Here is a 20,907-nt window from a genome sequence, read left to right on the forward strand (position 1 = left end):
ATAAGCAGTGGTTATCTCTGGAAGGTAGTTCACACAGTTCTTAACTTTTCTTGCATTTTTCTGCACTTGTCAGAATTTTGGCAATGAGCGGGGATTTTAATAATAAGAAAAAGCAGTTCGATTTTTTTTTTTTTTTTTTAAGAAGCTGAAATTACTGGTAATAGCAGCATAGTCTGTGGAGTAAAAATTGCCTTGATTCAGATCCTGGTTCTGCCTTCCACTAGCTGTGTGACCTTGGCAGGGGTGGGGGGTGAGGAAGTGTGCTTTATTTTTCCCACAGGATTATTTTTGAAGATTAAATGAGATATAACCTATGTAGGGTAGTTTTACAGTGTCTGGCACACATTTGGTGGACACGCAGGTTAATTTCCTTCTTGTTTTTTTCTTTAATGACATCATAGTTAAAACTCTTCAAAACAGTAGAAAAATACCATGAAACTATTAGCGAAAACACAAATGTTATCCAAGAATTGGGCAGCTGAAGAGCTTATAACATGATAGTTTTAGAAATAACTCTGCTACAGGATAGAAAGTGAGAATATTCATTACAGCAAAACAAAGGGGTTTGGTATTTCACTTCTGATGGTAAGAAGAGGCGGGTATGGAGCTTCGGTGTTCTGTATGAACCAGTTGTTAGTCCGCAGTAACATGGTTTTCTCAGTAGAGTTTATATAATTCCCCACAGCTTCAACCTGATTAGTTTTTAAAGCTGTGTTGTAGATAAATTGTTTTTATTCATCATGACTATCTGTATTAAGAAATAAAGGTATTCAGGATTTCAGGATAATAAAAGTCTTCTAGTAGTAATTCAATATGTAAAATGAGATATCTTCATTAATTTCAGAGGTTATATTTCAGTGGCATAAGATAATTATGGAAAATAGACACCACCATAAAATTCTTAAAGCGACTAACAATTATATTCTTACACATGTTTTATTAGAAGTACAGTTGAAATACAAACATTTGCTTTTGTCCTGTTTTGCAGAGGAGGTATCACAGGCTTAAAAGAGGAAGACTGATTGAAATTAAACGACTAGTGGAGAATCAGGGATCTAATCCTAGGTACACATTGGCCTTCAGAAGTGCCAACATGGCCGCCTCTAGTAGCGCTGCCTCTAGATGTTTTCATAAAAAAAAAGCGCATTTTTTTTTTTAAACGACTCAGAGCTTTGGTGGATATCAAGTGTTTCTGTTCCGTTTGTTTCCTTTTTTAGTCCCATTTCTCAAACGAATAAATTTGATATCATTTATGGCTACATTTCTTCTTATGGTCTCTGTCTTGAATTGTAGCCCTTGAAAAATGCCACACTGAAAACCAGTTTGGGATAGATTTTCATGTGGTGGAAAATGAGCATGCTTTGGGAAACCACTTTGGTTGTGTGACTCTGAGTCAGCGGCAGGGTCTCAGCTAGTGGTCTGCAGTTGTGATCTGGCTGTGAGTACCTCTTTTCTTGAGTATCTATCTACCAGTAATAAAAAAATCTCAATATTAATGCCAACTCATTGCTTTTTATAAATATGGGAAATTCTTTAGAATCCTTTCCTCTTGAGTTAATTTCCACTCTAGTATATATATTTTCTTTTCTTTTATGTGACTTTTTTTCCTACAAAGCCAAAAATGTCCTGGAATATACTGTCTTCTTAGTGAAACCTTATACTCTAACTTGTAGATTGATCAGTGGTCAGTGTTCTTTGTGTGTGTGTGTGTGTGTGTGTGTGTGTGTGTGTGTGTGTCTTAATAGTGTCCTTGTGTTTTTAACTTGCCATAGACTTCCTTGACTCATTACAGGTCATCTAGAAAATTTTGTTTTGTTTTTAATGTTTTTTTTTTTTTGACTGTGTCCTTTTGATCTCCTTGTTTAATTCAGTATATTATTGTCATCCTTGCACTACATCATTTGTTGTAAGACCTAATCTGAGTGGTATTGTGTTATCCTTTTCTTTTGTTTTACTAAATGACCATGTGAGAGAAGAAGTGGACTCCAAGCTCCAGGAGGGCAGAGACTATGGCAGCTTTACTCACCAAATGTGTGTTGCACAGTTCCTGGTACACAGTAGGTACTCAGTAAAGCTGAGTGCAGGGTGGGTATGGTTAAGTGAAGATAGAGTAGAAAAAACCATGTTATAGTTTAGCATAAGTCATCAGTGCTACTGTTTGGGAGGGGGTCTGGGGGTGGAGACACAAGAAAAGGAGGGGAGGGAAAATTCAGCCAGGTTTTTGGACGTATGTGGAGAAATGAGTAATAGGGATAACAGTATCTTGAAGACTCACATTCCATGTGCTGTACTATGAGCTTTATATGTAGCATTTGATTGTACAGAGTACAGACAACAACTGTACAACAAAAGAAGCCATGAGTGTTCTGGTTAGCCTAGGTAAAAGGGTAAGAGGGGTGATTTAGGTGTAGAATACCATTTATAACGATGTTTTGTATAGGAGTTGTTGCGATACTGGTGGAGCACAGTGGAATGATTTTCCTTCTTTTTCTTTTTTTTAGAAATCATCTCTACACCCAACGTGGGGCTTGAACTCGCGCATGCCCCATGCGTGATAGAGTAGCAATCAAGAGTTGCATGCTCTACTGACTGAGCCAGTCAGGCGTCCCAGTAGAGTGATTAATTAGATTTTGGTTAGAGGTAAATTAAAAAATTTTCAAATAATACTGTAATCAAAATAATGAGGGCCAAGACATAAATAAAAGTGCTCTTTGAATCTCATCCCAAGAAATCGTTCTTGGTGTAAAATACTGTGAGGCAGATACCATGGGATGTTAGGCTTACACAGACTCCAGAAAAATAGGTTTTTCTCTACATGGTTAGATAGGCTGGCTGAGATAAGCTTTCAGAGTTTCCTTTCAGTTGGATTCTATGTCTTGATCAGATTGGATGTAAATAATTTTGAAGGAGGATGTTTGGTTTCTTCATTTGCTTTTTATTAAACATGTTTATGGTTCATTTAAAGTGAAGATAGAATAAATGATTAAAAGGAAAATTTCCATTGGCTCAGTTTAACTTTAGGAGCTACAGAGGAACTAGTCCTTTGCACTTCCTTCCCACAAATACTTTTAGTTTTCCAAGTTATTTGTAAGAAATACTCTAAAAAATGTAATTTTCTTCCTGTTTTGTTCTTGCAAAAGTTTTTATTTTTCTGAAAGCATTTTTATTAGAAGGTAAAGGCTGTCCTTAGAAATATTGCAGCGTTTTAATGTGTTAAAAATGACCTTTAAGGGACACTTGGGTGGCTAAGTCGGTTAAGTGTCCAATTCTTGGTTTTGGCTCAGGTCATGATCTTACGTTTCATGGGTTTGAGTCCTGCATTGGCTTCTGCACTGGGAGCGTTGGGCTCTGCAGAGCCTGCCTGGGATTCTGTCTCTCCCTCTCTCTCTCTGTGCACCCACCCCCCCTAAATAAATAAACATTAAAAAAATGACCTTTGAAGATAGATGGAAAATTGCTATATCATACCTTTTGTATGTTGTAAAAGAAAGTCTTTTTCTTCCCTTAATGTAGAACTGGAAGATGAAATGAAGTGATTTTTAAAGATAAATATTTTTGAGGGCGGGTCAGTAAAATTTGATGCATTTTTCTTTTGGAGGAAGTACTGTCAGAATAGTTGTATTTTTCTCCTCCTTTATTGTACGTTGTTTGTGAGGTCTCTTTAAAGTTTTTTAAAAAAAGTTCCATAGGTTACTTTGAAGTCATCAAACAGGAAGCATGAATGCACGTGAAGATAAACCTATGAATGAATTTAATCACTTTAAAATCTCATGACTCCTGGCAACTTGCCACATACCCAGCGTTGAATAATGAATACAACTATGTCTGCACATCTTTTAAATTAAAAAAAAAGTTTTATTCATTTTCTTTAAGTAAAAACAAAAACAAACCATTCACCTCACAGCCCTCTCCTCTTGCAGCCAATTTGTTCTATGTATCTTTGGGCTTTTTTTAATTTTTTAAGATATAAGAGAGAAAATACAGTACCTTTCTCTGACTTATTTCACTTAGCATAATGCCCTCAAGGTCCATCCATGTTGTCACAAATGGCAGGATTACATTCTTTTTTATGGAAATAGTGTGTATTACAATTTCTTTATGCATTCATCCATCAGTGGACACTTAGGTTATGTCCATATCTTGGTGATTGTAAATAGTGCTATAACAAATATGGAGGTGTATATATCCTTTTGAATTAGTGTGTTTGTTTTCTGTGGATAACTATCCAGAAATGGAATTACCAGGTTATGTGGTATTTCTATTTTTAATTATAAAATTTTCTTTAATTTTAGAGAGTGTACCTGCGTTTTAGCAAGGGGAGAGGGGCAGAGGGAGAGATAGAATCTTAAGCAGGGGTTTAACCTGATGCGGACTTGATCCCATGATCCTAGGATCATGACCTGAGCCAAAATCAAGAGTCAGACGCTCAGCTGACTGAGCCACCCAGATACCCCTCAATTTTTAATTTATGGAGGAATCTCCACGCTGTTTTCCATAGTGACTACACCAATTTACATTCCCACCAACAGTGTATAAGGGGTTCCCTTTTCTCCACATTCTAGCCAACACTTGTTACGTCTTGTCCTTTTGATAATAGCTCTTCTTACAGATATGAAGTGATAATCTCATTGTCGTTTTGATTTGCATCTCCCTGATGATTTAGTGATATTGAGCATCTTTTCATGTACCTGTTGGTTATCTGTATGTATGTCTTTGGAAAAATGTTCAGATCCTCTGCCCATTTTTAAATTGGATTGTTTTTTTTGCTGCTGAGTTGTATTAGTTCTTTGTATGTTTTGGATTTTATCCTTTTATCAGATATTTGTTTTACAATTAGTTTCTCCCATTCAGTAGGTTGCCTTTTCGTTTTGTTGATGGTTTCCTTTGCGGTGCAGAAGTGAATTTTTAGCTTTAGTCCCACTTGTTTATTTTTGCCTTTGCTACTTTTGGTTTCAGATTCAAAAAATTATCACCAGGACCTATGTCAGGGAGCTTGCTGCCTGTGTTTGCTTCTAGGAGTTTTATGGTTTCAGGGCTCACGTTCAAGTTTCTAATCCATTTTGAGTTAATTTTTGTGAATGGCAAAAGAAAACGGTCTTGTTTAATTTTTTTGCATGTGGCTACCCCATTTTTCCAATTATTGAAGAGGCTGTCCTTTCCCGTTTTATATACTTGGCACCTTTGTTGTGAATTAATTGGCCAGATATGCATGGGTATATTTCTGGGCTCTCTATTCTCCTTTGATCTATGTGTCCATTTTAATTGCGATTACTTAGTAATATAGTTAGAAATCAGGAAGTGTGATGCCTGCAGCTTTGTTCTTCTTTTTCAAGTTTGCTTTGCCTATTTGGGATCTTTTGTGATTTTATACAATTTTAGGATTATTTGTTCTATTTCTCGGAAGAATGCCAGTGGAATCTTAATAGGAATTGCATTGAATCTATATATTGCTTTGAGTAGTATGGACATTTTAACAATATTAATTCTTCTGATCCATAAGCATGGAATATCTTTCCATTTATTTGTTGTGTCGTCTTCAGTTTCTTTCATTAATGTCTTGTTTTTAATATGTGCGTCTTTCATCACCTCCTTGGTTAAATATATTCCTAGGTATTTAATATTTTTTGGTAGAATTGTAAATGGGACTGTTTTCTTAATTTTTCTGATAGTTCATTATTAGTGTAAAATACAACAGAGTTTTGAGTGTTGATTTTGTATCCTGCAGTTTTACAGTTTTTTTAATGGCGTCTTTAGGATTTTCTGTATATAGTATTTTGCCATCTGCACATAGTGAGTTTTACTTTTTCCTTTTCGTTTTGGAGACCTTTTATGTATTTTTCTTTTTTCCCCCGTCCAATTGCCACAGTCCTGTGGGATCCAGGAATGCAAGCCCATCTGGCCACTAGAGCCAAAGCGATGAGGGGTGTGTGCCTTGGGCATCAGCTGCAAAAACTGGGTACAAAGCACATGTGTAACTCCCTTCCAGGAGACATTGGAGCTCTGGAGCGTGGTAGAGGGTGAGTGTGAAGATAGTGTTCTCCTTCCAAGGTCTCTGGAAAGGATTATGGTAAGCCCCTAGATGTGTGTTTAATTAGAAGCCTATCCCCTGGGCCACCGTCATGATAATTAGCTAATAGGTCTCCTCAGAAAGACAGAGCTCCTGAGTTTGTTATCTCTTGCTGTGTCCTTGGGATGGTAGTTGTTTAAGAACTGTGTTGGGGGGCCCCTGGGTGCTTAGTCTGTTAAGCGTCATAATCTCATGGTTCATGAGTTCAAGCCCTGCATTGGGCTCTCTGCTGTCAGCGTGGAGCCTGCTTCGGATCCTCTGCCTCCTTTTGTCTCTGCTCCTCCCCTGCTCATGCTCTCTCTCTCTCTCTCTCTTTCTCTCTCTCTCTCAAAAATAAATAAACATTAAAAAAAATAACTCTGTTGGTTCTAGTCCTGTGGGACTCTTTTTTTTTTTTTTTTGTAATCTTTGTTTATTTTTCGAGAGAGAGAGAGAGAGTGAGGGAGTGAGGGCAGAGAGAGAGGGAGACACAGAATCCGAAGCAGGCTTCAGTCTCTGTGCTATCATCACAGAGCTCGACACGGGGCTCGAACCCACGGACTGCGAGATCATGACCTGAGCCGAAGTCAGACACTCAACCGACTGAGCCATCCAGGTGCCCCTGTCCTGGGGAACTGTTGAGCATAAGCTCCACTTCCTGCCAAAGCCAGCAATGTAGAGGTATCTCCTGAGAGCAATTGCAAAGATCGGAGTGCTAGACAAGGGGTATAAGCTCCTTTTTGGGTGATACTGATTATTAAAGTCCCATGTGATGAGGAATGCAAGCTCCCCAGGTCTCTGGAGCCAGGTGATTGAGAGGGTTCCCCTGGGGAGCAGCCACAGAAATCAGGGCACCAGATGCATGTAAAGGCTCCTTTCTGGAGGTACTGGTGTTATACAGTGTGGCAAAGGGTGAGCGTGAAAATGGCACCCACTGGTCTCCATCTCTAGAACGTGTTCCAACAGGTTTCAAGATGTGTGTTAAATTAGAGGTTGGCCCCTCAGGCTGAGCTTTTTAATATAAGCATGTGAGCCTCCTTCACTTTCATTCGGATCAGGATTGGCTGCCTTTGAGATGGACCATGGGCAGGTGAGTCTACAACTATGAGCTCTGTAAGAACAGTTTCTCAGATCACTGTTGTCTCGTGGGTCTCAGGATTTGCGCCCTCTTGTTTTTCAAAATTAGTTGTTATGCTGGCTTGTCAAGAGCAGGTCTAAAAAGTTGGGGTGTCTCATATGGAGTTTGAACTCTTCATTCCTGTTGGCTGTGGGCCATAGCTCTAGAGGTGGGATTTTTGGTGAGATTGTGTCTCAGCCTCTCTTACCTGCTTTGGTATGGTTTTCTTCCCAATTTCTTGATCTGTAGTCATCACTTAGCCAGATTTCATTTTTTTTAAGGAGGAAATTGTTCCATATGTAGCTGTAGACTGTGTGTTTGTGGGAGGTAAGTTCAGGATCTTCTCACATCACCATCTTGAACCGGAACCCTCCTTCCTCTGGTCTGCAGCAGAAGAGAGAGCAGACAGAGTTATCTGAGGCTTATGCCCCAAGAGGGGTGGGGTGATCCTATGATCATTTACATTTTTAATGTACAGAAATCTAGGTCTTTCACCATGGATTGTTTGTGTGATAATTTTCTAGTCACTGCTGAGATTTTGTGGAATAAGCATTTTATTGCTGTTTTTAAATCTATTTCATATAGCTTATTAACTATTTGCTAGATGCAAAGCACTGGTAGGTCTGTAGGGGAATGATCAATAAGTCAGCCCTAGCATATCAGTATATTTTCGATAGAAGATAGACCTGGGGAGAAAACAAAGGGGGCACTTAGTGGGAGAAATGCTCCCTTAGAGCTGAAAATGAAGTCAGCCATTATCAAGTTCCAAATCCAAACATTGGTGTTATGATATATATTTTCTTATAAAAGACTCATTTTAGTAGCATGGTGTTGATAGAGATGAGTTTGAGAAGAGAACCGTCTGGGCAAAGGATAGGCCCCTTTAAAAATCCATTCCACTGTTATGATTGATCACCCTGAAAAATTAGTTTGAAATGCCTGTAGGGCCAGAGGGTTGAATTAGAAATTGCTAGAATGGATCAGACCAAAGGTTTAATCTTAGTGTTTGATTGCCACTAGTGATTTACAGTTAAAAATAGTTCTGCTGTGGGAAAGCATGGCTTTCATCTCTGATAGTACTTCAAAGGTTAAGTATTGCCCTGTTTCTTTGAGCAGTGATTGATTTACAGCTTTGTGTCAGTTTTCCCCCCAGAACCTTTGGGTTCATGTTATACCTCTATTTATTACATTTTGAGGTATTGGTTTTCATAATTTAATTTCATATCATAGGAAATAGAAGTTACACCTTTTTCTTAATTTATCTTATTCATCAACAAAGGATCCTACTAATTTGATGGTTTTAGATTTGATGAACTCAAATTTGTGTACCAGCCATGCTTTTATAGATTGTTTTGTCCCAGCCATTACTTTTTCTAACTGAAAACTTATTTTTGGACTTCTTTATTTGATGACATTTTAGTTGAACTTCTTTGATCCTTCTTTAGTTCTGCCATATTTGGGTGTTTCTCTGTGTGAAATTTAAACACTTACAGTTGGAATCAGTACTAAAACTGACTTCAGAGTGACCCCTCTTAAAGTCAGTTTGTGATCTGTGAACCAAGTCACCAAAGCTTACATTGACTCTGATGTTTAAAAAACTGTGTTCCCTTTGAAGGCAGGGATTGTATTGATTTATGTCCAGGTACTAGTATAGTACTAATCCTGGTGGGCTGTCAATAAAGGTTTGTTGAATAAATGAATGAATGGGATATTGTAAAAGGTTTAGTGAATGTTTGAGTAGAGGTAAGTGCTTGATTTCTTTTTATCTATGTAAATACTGTTAAGTAACTCCTAAAAAATTATTCAGGCATATAGTGTCTCTTAAAACATCAATTATGACAATAACAGTAACAACCCCAAAACACTGGTCATAAACCTTTAAGAGTATAATTATTTAAGGGGCCATTGGCTGGCTTAGCCAGTGGAGCATGTGGCTCTTGGTCTTGGGGTTGTGAATCTGAGCCTTATGTTGGGTGTAGAGATTACTTAAGTAAATAAACTTATTTTCAAAAAGGTACACTTATTTAAGATCAAGAGTTATGCTATTATTATTTGCCTACTTGAACCAGGAGAATGGGAAAATAATGGTGATTTGCTAGGCTGACAAGTAGCAGTAAAATTGTTGCCCTTATACATTGTTGGTGGCTTTATAAAATGGTTAATCCTCTTAGAAAAAAAATTTAAGTTTATTTATTTATTTTGAGAGTGAGAGAGGGTCAGAGAGAGAGGGAGTGAGAGAATCCCAAGCAGGCTCTGTGCTGTTAGCACAGAGTCTGATGTGGGTCTTGAACTCATAGACCATGAGATCATGACCTGAGCCAAAACCAAGAGTCAGATGCTTAACCGACTGAGACACCCAGGAGCCCCTAGAAAAACATTTTATTTTTCAAATTTATTTATTTATTTTTTATTAAAGATTTTTTTTTTTTAACATTTATTCATTTTTGAGAGACTGACAGAGTGTGAGCAGGGATGGGCAGAGAGAGAGGGAGACACACAGTCTGAAGCAGGTTCCAGGCTCTGAGCTGTCAGCACAGAGCCTGATGTGGGGCTCAAACCCATGAACTGTGAGATCATGACTTGAGCAGAAGTCAGATGCTTAACTGACTAAGCCACCCAGGCGCTCCTACAAGAACATTTTAAAAGTATGAGAAACGTCTAAACATCTATACTTTGTGACTCAATGTTATAACTTTTAGAGTCTGATGAAGTAGTCTGAAATAAGGAGCTAGCTATATATAGAAAAATATTAACTGCAGAATTATCTATACAATTGAAGAATACTATGATGTTAAACCTTGATTAAGTTATCTCTCTGCCTCAGTTTTCTTATCAGTAAAATGGAGATAATAATAGTATCTTCCTCATGTCCTTGTGAGGAATAAATGAAACTATATATGTATATAGCTTAAAGTAGTATCTGGCCGATATATAGCACTCAAATTTGGCTCTGCTGCTACTGTTTGTGTTTTATTATTATTGATGCACAGGTCTCTCATTTCCTGGAGACTTTTATGTAATTGTGCCAGGCATTTTGTTAGGTACAGTGGGAGATGAGTAAATAAAAGTTGTGGTTTTTGTTTCAAGGAACTTAAAATTCACTTGGTAGTGATTCTAATATATATTTATAAAGATATTATAAATAACTTTAAAAATTTTTAATGTTTTATTTATTTTTGAGAGAGAGGAAGGGGCAGAGACGGAGGGAGACACGAGTCCAAAGCAGGCTCCAGGCTCTGAAGGAGGAAGAGTCCCCATGTTGGAATGATTTGAGTGCCAAACTGAGGAGTTTTTATCTTATTTACATAACACTGGTAAATGATGGCTTTTGTGACCTGATAAGAGCTCTGTTTTGGGAATATTGGGTAACTGCAAAATGATTTTGTGGTTGTAGGAGAAGTGGAAGTAGGGAAATGGGACGACTAGTTTTTTTTTTTTTTTGTTTCCCATTCATTCAAAAAACATGTGTTGCTCACTTATTCTCTGCCATATTTTGTGCTTTGTATTGAGGATAGTAAACTGTATCATATTTACTTGAACAATGATTGTTAACTGGTATTTCAGAGCATAGATCATGAAGCTTGAACTGGTATGTGTTTGTAGGAACGAAAGGTAGATTAGATGTCAAACACGGTGGTGGGACAGCAGTCATAATTTTCTGTATGGGGTAAGGGAGAGGTAAAAGGTAAAGATGACTTTTAGATTTTAAACCTGAATGACTTGGGGACTTACTGTACTTATTCCTAAGGCACATTGGGAGAAAAAGAGGGTGAGCTAGTGTATGTGGACAAATGATATGTTTTACTTGATTTATTTTGTTTGAGTTGCCAGTTAAACATTCAGTTGCTCCTTTGGAGGCAGTTGGGGGGTTGGGACTTGGGGGCGGTAGAGATGTTAAAAATACAGATTTGTAAGTCATGTCCATAGATGTGGCAGATGAAGCCTGAAGTAAATTACGTTGTCATGGGAAAATGTGTGTGTGTGTTGTGTGTGTGTGTCTGTGTGTGTGTGCACGCACGTGCGTGTGTGTTGTTAGTGGGGGTGGGTAGGGAGCTGAACTTGTTTTATTTTATTTTATTTTTTAAAAAGAGAGGGAGAGGGAGCACGTGCATCCAGGCGGGGAGGGGCAGAGAGAGGAGAGACAGAATCCCAAGCAGACTCTATACCATGAGCGCCCAGCTCCATGCGGGACTCGAACTCACAAACTGAGATCATGACCTGAGTCTAGATCAAGAGTTGGACGCTTAAGTGACTGTGCCACTCAGGCGCCCCTGAACTTTTTTTTATTTTAAAAGCATAAAAGAATCACTTTATTTTATTAAAAAAATTACATATGCCTGTTAAAAAAAAAACAAAAAAACCTAGTGGTATAGAGGGTATATCCAAAATCTCACTACCCAGAAGAATCTTACTTCCCAGGTGCAACTGTCATTAATATTCAGGAAGATCATTCTAGATTTTTTTAATACATATTTGTAGATAGTTAGAAATAATTGCAGAAGTCTATTATGTATTGCACAGTGTATTTTATTTCATACAATGACTAACTGTAACAGCCTCAGTTCCCTCAACTGTTTGTTTGTAATATTTGAGTTATTAAAATGCTAGTACTGGGCTAGTACTGGACAAGGCTAGGAAGGAGGTACTCACTCTTGGAGACCAGCAAGTATGTGCAAGTTCTTGACGCTGAGAGTGATGCCTCTTAAAATTTTACATCATAGGTGCCTTGCTTGCTCACCCATCCCTGGTCCTGCTGTCAAACAATTAAATAATAAAATTTCCTTTATAATTACTTTGTATTTTTAGTAACCAAATCAAGAACATCATTTTAAAAATCCATACTACCATGAGACTTTTAAAGAAAAACAGCAGTTTCCTGACACTATCTCATCCCATTTAACTTAACCCCATCTGGCCTCCGTTTCCTGTTCTATAGAGGCAACGATTTTCAACTCTTTTGGCTTTTTTCTCCTTAATATTTACTACTGTATTTCTAAATATTATGCTTTTACTGGTAGTACTTGATGTATCATACTGCATTATTTAAATCATTTGGGTATCAATGACCACTTTTTTTTATTTTGTCTTTTTCTAAAAAGGTAGTACCTTGGATTTAGTTTGTTACTGGGCCTTTTTATTATTGAATAATTCAGCCAAAATTATTGTGCTATGACTTTGAAGGGCTTCTTTGTAAGAGCTTGTTACATAGACTTTATTTTTGCTAAATCCAGTAGAGTATCCAGTTTATTTGTTCAATGTATAGCATCAAGATTGACTATCTTAACACTTTCTGCAGATTTCATTTTTTTCTTAACCTTTCTATACAAAAGAAAATCAAGTGAAGTTTTAATGAGGTGCAAGTTCCTGTGCACCTGTGTCCCTTAATTAAAACAAAAATTTTCTTCTAATGTTCATTTACTGATGTAAGCTGTATACCAGGTACCCACTTAGGTTTTTTGTATATATGATTTCATTTATTCCTTATAACTTGTAGTGCCAGTAGCTACATTTTATGGTTGAGGAAATAAAGAGATAGAGAAGTTAAATAATTTGCTTAAAGCTGCAGTTGTGGTAAATAGTGGAACCAGAATTCAGACTCGGGAATGTCTCTTAAATCTATATTCTTTTTTTTTTTAATTTTTTTTTTCATGTTTAGTTATTCTTGGAAGGGAGACAGGCAGAGCGTGAGCAGGGGAGAGGCAGAGAGAGAGGGAGACACAGAATCTGAAGCTGACTCCAGGCTCTGAGCTGTTAGTACAGAGCCTGACATGGGGCTCAAACCCACGAACCGTGAGATCATGACCTGAGCTGAAGTCGGATGCGTAACCGACTGAGCCACCAAGGTACCCCTTAAATCTGTATTCTTAACTGCTGGCTTGAACTATGCATTGTGCTCTCTTTTGGCTTCCCAGATTTCTTCAGGAACATTCCTTTCTCCTTCCTCTGCCGAAATGTTGCTTAAGGATAGTGTTCAAAATTTACACAAAATTGGGTTTTTGCAGACTACGAAGCTTTTTCAGTTTTTATTAAAGATGGGACGGATTTATCGCAGTGGTTTCTCATGATTGTAATGACTAAAAAACATAAAAGAAAATATAAATCTCATGCTCAAGCATTTGGGGTTTGGGAGAGGGAGAGAAGAAATTAATATGGCCAAGTAGATTATTTACATCCTGTTTGGTTCACAAATATGTTGTGTCTCAGGAAATTCAGAGATAAATTACATAGACTATGTCCTTAAGGATTATCATCTAAAAGTGTACTTATAGGCAATATAAGTATTCTGCAAGAAGGGTAAATTAGGTACTATGGGAATTTGTTGAAGATCTAAGGAAAACTTGTAGAAAAGGAAATGACTTGAATGGGCCCACTGAAGGATGGATGGCACAATTATGGAGTGATCAATTCAGTAGAAATTTACAGAGGCAGGAAATTTGGGGGACATGTTGTGGAATGGCAAGTAGTGCTTTGATTAGACTTTTCTTCCCCAAGTTCACATAGCTAGTGATGTTTGAATTGGAGATGGAATCCCAGGCAGTCTGACCGCAGAGTATGCAGTAATAGCTATTGTGCTAGATGCTTCATGCTCACCTGGAAATTTGCCTGGTAAGAACACCTTCTGTCAGAGTAGGGATGTGTTCTGCAGAGAGGTTTACAATGTAAGGAAATTATTTATAAGGGAGCAAGTTTCCTGAAGGATCCCTGGAAAGAGATGAGGAGGTAGTCAGCAGAGGTGGGGGTGGGGGTTGTGGGGAGATCGTGGTGGGGGGAAATGAAGAGCAGCACTAAGAAGACTGGAGTTCACTTTTGGGGGTGATCAAGAGAGCTTGACAGCAGTGTGCCACTTGGTGGAAATAGTTGGCCTCAGGGTTCCAAGTGGAGTTATGTTTGCCAGTTTTTAAAGGCGGCATTTAAATTATAATGAGAAAAACTTTCTTCTGTTATATCATTAAAAAAAGGTTACTTCTGGGGCGCCTGGGTGGTTCGGTTGGTTGAGCGGCCCACTTCAGCTCAGGTCATGATCTCGCGGTCCGTGAGTTCGAGCCCCGCGTCGGGCTCTGTGCTGACAGTTCAGAGCCTGGAGCCTGCTTCGGATTCTGTGTCTCCCTCTCTCTCTGCCCCTCCCCACTCATGCTGTCTGTCTCTGTCTCTCAAGAATAAATAAAACATTTAAAAAAATAAAAAAAAAGGTTACTTCTGATAGCACGTAATGAATTTAAGTGGTGTTTCAAGGTATTAGTTTACATTACTAATATTAAAGTTATTTAGCTTTATAAAAAACTATCACTATCATTACAGTTCTTGTCTTTAAACTGTATTTCGTAGCTGTGTTTTCAAGAATGTGTTGTTCATACATGGAAAAATAGAGAATATAAAATGAGATCTGTAGAGAATATTTCACAAACCGAATGGTGTCCAATTATTTTTGTCTGTATCATGTTTCTTACCTTTTTAGTAAGGAAGGTTTGATTTGTTGACTAACCATTGTTAGCAGTAAGTGGGGGGGGGGATGCATTTAGAGTTTAGGAGCTAAGTAATAGATCGAGCATTTGATGGGTTTTGGTTAGCTGAAAGTCAAATTTTAAGATAGGGATCATTGCGCAACAAGTATAGTTGGCAAGTGGGACCCACATCCTTAAAAACATAAGGTTTTGTGCCAGATTTAATTCTGCAAACATTTTATGTGCAGATAATTTGTAGGAAATGAAGATTACAAAAAAAGTCCCTCCCTTGGAATTTATAGTCTGAGAGGTGAGAGAAAAAATTTGTATAAACAAGATAGAAATAAATGACAGCTGCATGAGAAGTGACAAAATGCTATGAGATCTCCAAGTGGAAAAAATTTATTATTTAAAAAAAATTGTGCATGTATGTCTTGATTTTTGGAAAATAATTTCATGAAGTGTGGCATTTGAGTTTGATTTAGAGAGATGGCTTGGTTTCCACAGATTGTGGATGATTTGATGGATTAATGTGAGAATAGACACAGGGGGAATAGTATTGAACATATTTGGAAAATGGCCAGCAATAGTGTGGGGAATGAGGATGTTGGAGATGAGGTTAAGGCTAACAACATGCTGAGTGTGGACGTTGTTTTGTAGGTGTTTGGAGGCACTTGGTGGTGTTTTATTTGAACAGGAACTGATATCATCCAACTTGTATTTTAGGAAGGTTATCCTAAAGTGGACTAAGAGGTGGTTAGCGTAATGGTAGTTAAGAGAATGAGCATCAGTCCTGGGACATCTCCTGGCTCTGTCACTCTTGGTTGTTAGTGTGGTCAGTCATGAGTTTAACCTACAAAATGGGGATAATGGTAGCACTTAGAGACTGTCCTGATAAATAAATGAGATTGTCCAGGGCAGCATTTACTACATGTTTTAACACAGAGTAAGCATTCACAAAAAAAATGTTAGCTATATAAGAATTTTATTCTGTAAAAGGGCAAAGGCTAGAGGTAGAAAGACCACACAGGAAAGCACAGTGAGTCTATGTCACAGTGAGGTGTATGATATGCTGAGGCTTTTTTTCTTTTTTCTTTTTTTTTTTAAGATAACATTTTATTGTGCCGTTGAAAAATCTTGTGTTTGTTAAGTGTGTGTGTGTGTACGTGTATGTGTGTTTAAAGTAAGTTCTATGAAAAGGCAGTTGATTATTTTAAATCTCATCCGTCTGTGTATCAGAGTAATCTTTAATGTGTGTGAAAGCACCTGTCAGTGACACTGGTGGGCTTGTGGTGGTGGTGCTGGAGCACAGAGTGATTAGCAAACCTAGTTGCCTGGGAAATCATTGAAGAATGACGATCACTGGAGTTTCACTCACTGCTTCCTCACTGTGTAACTTTTCTTATAGGGTCTTGAGAAATAAGAAGATGGAAAAGAAAGGATATGAAAGGGTGAAGGTGCCATTTACTTAGTTTGGTTGTTGTGAATTATGCTTGAGATGGTATAAGAGTCAGAAGGAAGAATTTTTTTTTTAATGTTTATTTATTTTGAGAGAGAGAGTGCAAGTTGGGGGAGGGGCCGAGAGAGGGGGACAGAGGATCTGGAGCAGGCTCTGTGCTGACAGCAGTGATCCCCATGTGGGGCTCAAACTCAGGAACCTGTGAGATCATGACCTGAGCTGAAGTCAGACACTCAACCATCGAAGCCATGCAGTGCCCTTAGAAAGAATTCTTTAACATAAAGGTGTTTGGTGTCCTTAGAGTTTGCAGGGACTATAAATAAATTCCATGGTTGTTTGGCCTCTAAGATGGGAGATTCAGGGTGAATAGATTTTACCCAAACTTACAGGAAAAATTAGGGTTAGAGCTATAATTGAGAAAATTGAAAATTACCTTGAGTTATCAAAACCCTTGGAGTCAACTGTGACTCTGCTTTTTCCCTAGCTCATCACCACTACATCAACAAATTCTGTTGTCCCTACCTTCAAGATCTATCTTGAACTAGGCCATTTCTCACTTTCGTCCATTGCTACCATTCTGGTGTAAATCACCATTATCTCCTTGACTAGCCCACGGCTATAATCCAAAACTGGTCTCCATGTTTGATTTGCGCCCTGCCCTGGACTAGTCTTTATGTAACAGCCGGATTAATTCTCTTGACTAATTCAGGAAGTCATGTTCCTGTTATACAAAACCTGTCAGTAGCTCCCTGTTTCAGGAGTTCTTAGCACAGCTTGAAAATCCTTCCACGGTCGGGCCCCGTTTTTGGAGCCTTCTTTCTTGTCACTCCATTCACCCAATGCACACGAGCCATCAGATATCTACATAATTCACCCAGTTAAGAATTCACGTCTCTGTACATAGGTTTCCTCCTTACAGAGGTTTCTCTCATTACTCTCTGTGAAGCTGCAGTCCTAGGTTGTCTCCATTCACTTTAACAGGCTTAAAGCTTTTATCACTACCCCAAAAGTATACCTTTTAAAAACATTTGTCTTCCCCACTAGAATGTAAACTCCAAGAGAGCAGGACTGTATTTTTTGTATTGCCACTAGTTAGAACACAATAAATGACCAGTATGGGGCACCTGGGTGGCTCAGTCGGTTGAGCAGCCAACTTCAGCTCAGGTCATGATCTCACAGCTTGAAGCCTTGTGAGTTCGAGCCCTGCATCAGGCTCTGTGCTGACAGCTCAGAGCTGGAGCCTGCTTTGGATTCTGTGTGTCCCTCTCTCTCTTTGCCCTCCCCTGCTCATGCTCATGCTCTGTCTCTCTCTCAAATAATAAAATAAACATTAAAAAAAAAAGAACATAATAAGTGACCAGTAAATACTTGTTTAGTGGATGAATGATTTTATAAACAAAAGGAGATTTATATTTCTTTAAATCTGAGATCTGCTGTTGTCATCAATATTTATTTTATGTTCCATCTACATGCTGGAACAAGCAAAATAAAAATACAAATATTAAAAAAAAGCAGCAACTAGGGAAATAATAGAATTGTAATATGATATCCAAATAGCTTTTGCTTGAAGTAGTGTTTGGTGGCATTAAAGGAAGAAGTTTCCTTCTCACGCTACCTGTAAGTTAATCTTTCCTGTGACATTGTGCCAAACTTGAGAGCTGGCAAAAATTGTTTGATTCTTACAAATTTATTTACTATTTGATTTTGTAACTCTCATTTTTAAATTCCTATGGTATGTATTTAGAAGATTTCAATTTAAGTAAATTTCACCTCCAGACCAAGTTCTGACAAATGTTCAAGGTCTCAGTTCCAGATATCAGAGAACTATACTGAACTTAAATGATTGAGGGAGAAATGAACATGACACATACCAGAATGATCTTCAGTGTCCCTAAGAGACCCAGCATGCCTTGTGTATAAAACAAAGATCTTAGATGTGTCCTAAATTTGAATTCTCTCTGACTGCCATTGTGATTTTGGACAAGTTATTTAATCTATCTTTCTTTCTTTCTCTCTCTCTCTCTCTCTCTCTCTTTCTTTCTTTCTTTCTCTCTCTCTCTCTCTCTCTCTCTCTCTCTTTCTTTCTTCTTTCTTTCTTTCTTCTTTCTTAATGTTTATTTATTTATTTTGAGAGAGAGAGAGCATGTGTGCATGCGTGGGGGTGGAGGCAGAGACAGAGAGAGGAAGGGAGAGAGAAAATATGTAACTTTTCTTGAGTCTGTTTTTCTAATGAATAAAATGGGTATAGTATTACTTAGCTACTGAACAGGGTTGATGAAAGAATTAGATAAGATACTGTATAATATAGTTGGTACATAATGGTAAATAATATTATATTAAAATTTTATGTACATGGACTGCTGAGTGTATATGTTTTTGTATTTTGACTGTTTTGATATACTGTTTCTAGTTTTCCAAAGATATTTGATGGTATTACCTAACATGTTTTAAATCCATCCAATTGTTATAAAATCTAGTCCATTTGTTTTGCATTTTTTGTTTTAAAAAGCAGATATATTTTGAATTAATGAATTATTTAATCAAATAATATTAGAGGGCTGCCATGCCTCACTGGCTCAGTTGGTGGAGTGTGCAGCTCTTAATCTTGGGGTTGTGAGTTTGAGCCCCATGTGAGGTATGGAATTTCCTTAAAAATACAATCTTGGGGTGCCTGGGTGGCTCAGTCGGTTGAGCGTCCGACTTCAGCTCAGGTCATGATCTCGCAGTCCGTGAGTTCGAGCCCCACGTCGGGCTCTGTGCTGACAGCTCAGAGCCTGGAGCCTGTTTCAGATTCTGTGTCTCCCTCTCTCTGACCCTCCCCCGTTCATGCTCTGTCTCTCTCTGTCTCAAAAAATAAATAAATGTTAAAAAAAATTAAAACAAAACTTAAAAAAAATATTAGAAGTTATTAATAAGTGCCATAATTTCTGCTTGTAAAGATTAAAAGTTTTAATTAAAGTTTATTTATTTATTTTGAGAGAGAAGCAGAGCAAGTGAGGGAGGGGCAGAGAGAGAGCAGGAGAGAGAGAATCCCAAGCAGGCCCTGTGCTGACAGTGTGGGGCTTGATCTCACGAACTGTGAGATCATGACCTGAGCTGAAAGCAAGAGTAGGATGCTTGACCTACACCCAGATGCCCCTAAAGATTAAAAACTTTTAAGATCTATGTGATGAGCACAGGGTGGTGTAAAAGGAAGTGTTGAATTCTGTGTTGTGCACCTGAAACTAATATAACAGTGTGTGTTAACTAACTGGAAGTGAAATAAAAACTTGAAACCTTTTTGAGATCTATATTTTTGAAGCTCTGTAATTGCATTTTAAAAGTATACTATGGATGTGCTCACTCATCTCATCGATGTTAGTGGAAGCCAAGTGCACAATATGGCTCAGTAAAATAAAATCACATATTGAAGTTTTCAAGTCACAGATATCAACTTTATCAGATAATTTTGTTATGCTTCTGCAAGCTGTTTGTTGTTAACATTTTGTGGCTTTACTCTTCAGATGCTTTTATGGTCTTGCATCTCTCAGGTGAGATAAGTAGCTTCATTCTATGAAGTATAGATTTTAATGAACCAAGAGGCAATAATAAGAAAAAACATTATTTCTCCCGAGTCCTCTGAATATGAATTAAGAAGGCAATAAGATGTACATAATGGGCTTAGAAAGACAACGCTGCAATAATGACTGATACAGAAAATGTTCAGTTATTTACCACTTATTTGATATAGCAGTTAATAGCACTATTCTGGTCATTACTTGTAGAAAATACTTAGAAACCTCCTTTGACTCTTTCTTGATATCCTACCCCCTTTTCTGCTCTAACTTTGTAGAGAAATGTGGAAATTTACGGTTAAGCAGAGTCAGTGGGTCAGAAAATGGGATAGACCTTTAAGAAATAATTTAAGGGGCAGTTAACTTGAAAGTTGCCTTAGAATAAGCTGGATATGCTGGGTTGGAATTGTGCAAATTGTCATGAAGACTTGTGCAAAGGTAAATGCAAGTACTGGGTCCTTCTGATGGTCTGCTCTTTGAAGTGCTGCACAGGGGTGCACTGCTGGAGGCTGCTCCAACAAAAATGCCCTTCGAGACATAGTACTGTGCAAAACCTTAGGTTACTGGAAAGCGGTAGCAGGGAAAGCAGTCTAGCAGGTAACAACCAGTGTTTGCCTAGAGGAAATTATCTGGGAAAACTTGACAGAAAGAAATAGAGGTTGCAGCTGCAGCCTGCAAGCAGAACGTGTGCTTCATCTGTGTGAAAATGATTTTTCCTTCTTTTACACATATAGAGCTGGTTGGTCACCATTACTGCTTTTAAGGTGTTAAGAATAAGGACCTTGTGTTCCTATTCTACAAAGCACGTTAAGCATTGTGCGTACATGTGCTACACTGAAGAAGGCATCAGCAGTTACTGAAGAGATGGCGTAATGAAAGGCTGGAGCCGCCAAGCATCGTCCTTAAAGGAATTCCGAGGTAGGAGACAAGGAAAACTTACCCACTGTAGTGGAACAGGAAAAAGTTATTTCTTTAGTTTGGCGTTACTCCTCTGCTGAATGTCACGTATCCTGTGCTGTCAAGTCAGTAAATATTTCTACGCCATTTAGCGGTGGTCCAGACAGCAAGGACTTAATGAAAACTGAGAGCCAAAATAAGGAATATTTAAAAAAAATTTTTTTTACATTTATTTATTTTTGAGAGACAGAGAGATGGAGCGCGAGTGGGGGAGGGGCAGATAGAGAAGGAGACAGGGAATCCGAAGCAGGCTCCGGGCTCCGAGCTGTCAGCACAGAGCCTGATGCAGGGCTCGAATCCACGAACCGCGAGATCATGACCTGAGCCGAAGT

General features: G+C 38.1%; 1 protein-coding gene across 8 annotated transcripts in view; it reads left to right on the forward strand.

The window, feature by feature from the left end:
- The window catches only part of ARHGAP32 (Rho GTPase activating protein 32), a 298,406-nt gene that overhangs the window by 33,632 nt on the left and 243,867 nt on the right, over positions 1 to 20,907 (forward strand). For 3 of the 8 annotated variants that reach the window (XM_053203873.1, XM_053203871.1, XM_053203872.1), the window contains exon 2: positions 5,867 to 6,017. The exons of 2 other annotated variants lie outside the window; for them this stretch is intronic. In XM_053203873.1, the coding sequence (XP_053059848.1) occupies positions 5,884 to 6,017 (134 nt within the window). In that variant the 5' untranslated portion in view covers positions 5,867 to 5,883. Of the gene's footprint in view, positions 1 to 5,735; positions 6,018 to 18,924; positions 20,537 to 20,907 lie in introns of those variants that run through there. 3 more of the 8 variants (XM_053203878.1, XM_053203879.1, XM_053203877.1) reach the window with 3 other exon arrangements.

This window comes from Acinonyx jubatus, chromosome D1 (assembly GCF_027475565.1).
Source record: "Acinonyx jubatus isolate Ajub_Pintada_27869175 chromosome D1, VMU_Ajub_asm_v1.0, whole genome shotgun sequence".
NCBI classification, from domain to species: Eukaryota; Metazoa; Chordata; class Mammalia; order Carnivora; family Felidae; genus Acinonyx; species Acinonyx jubatus.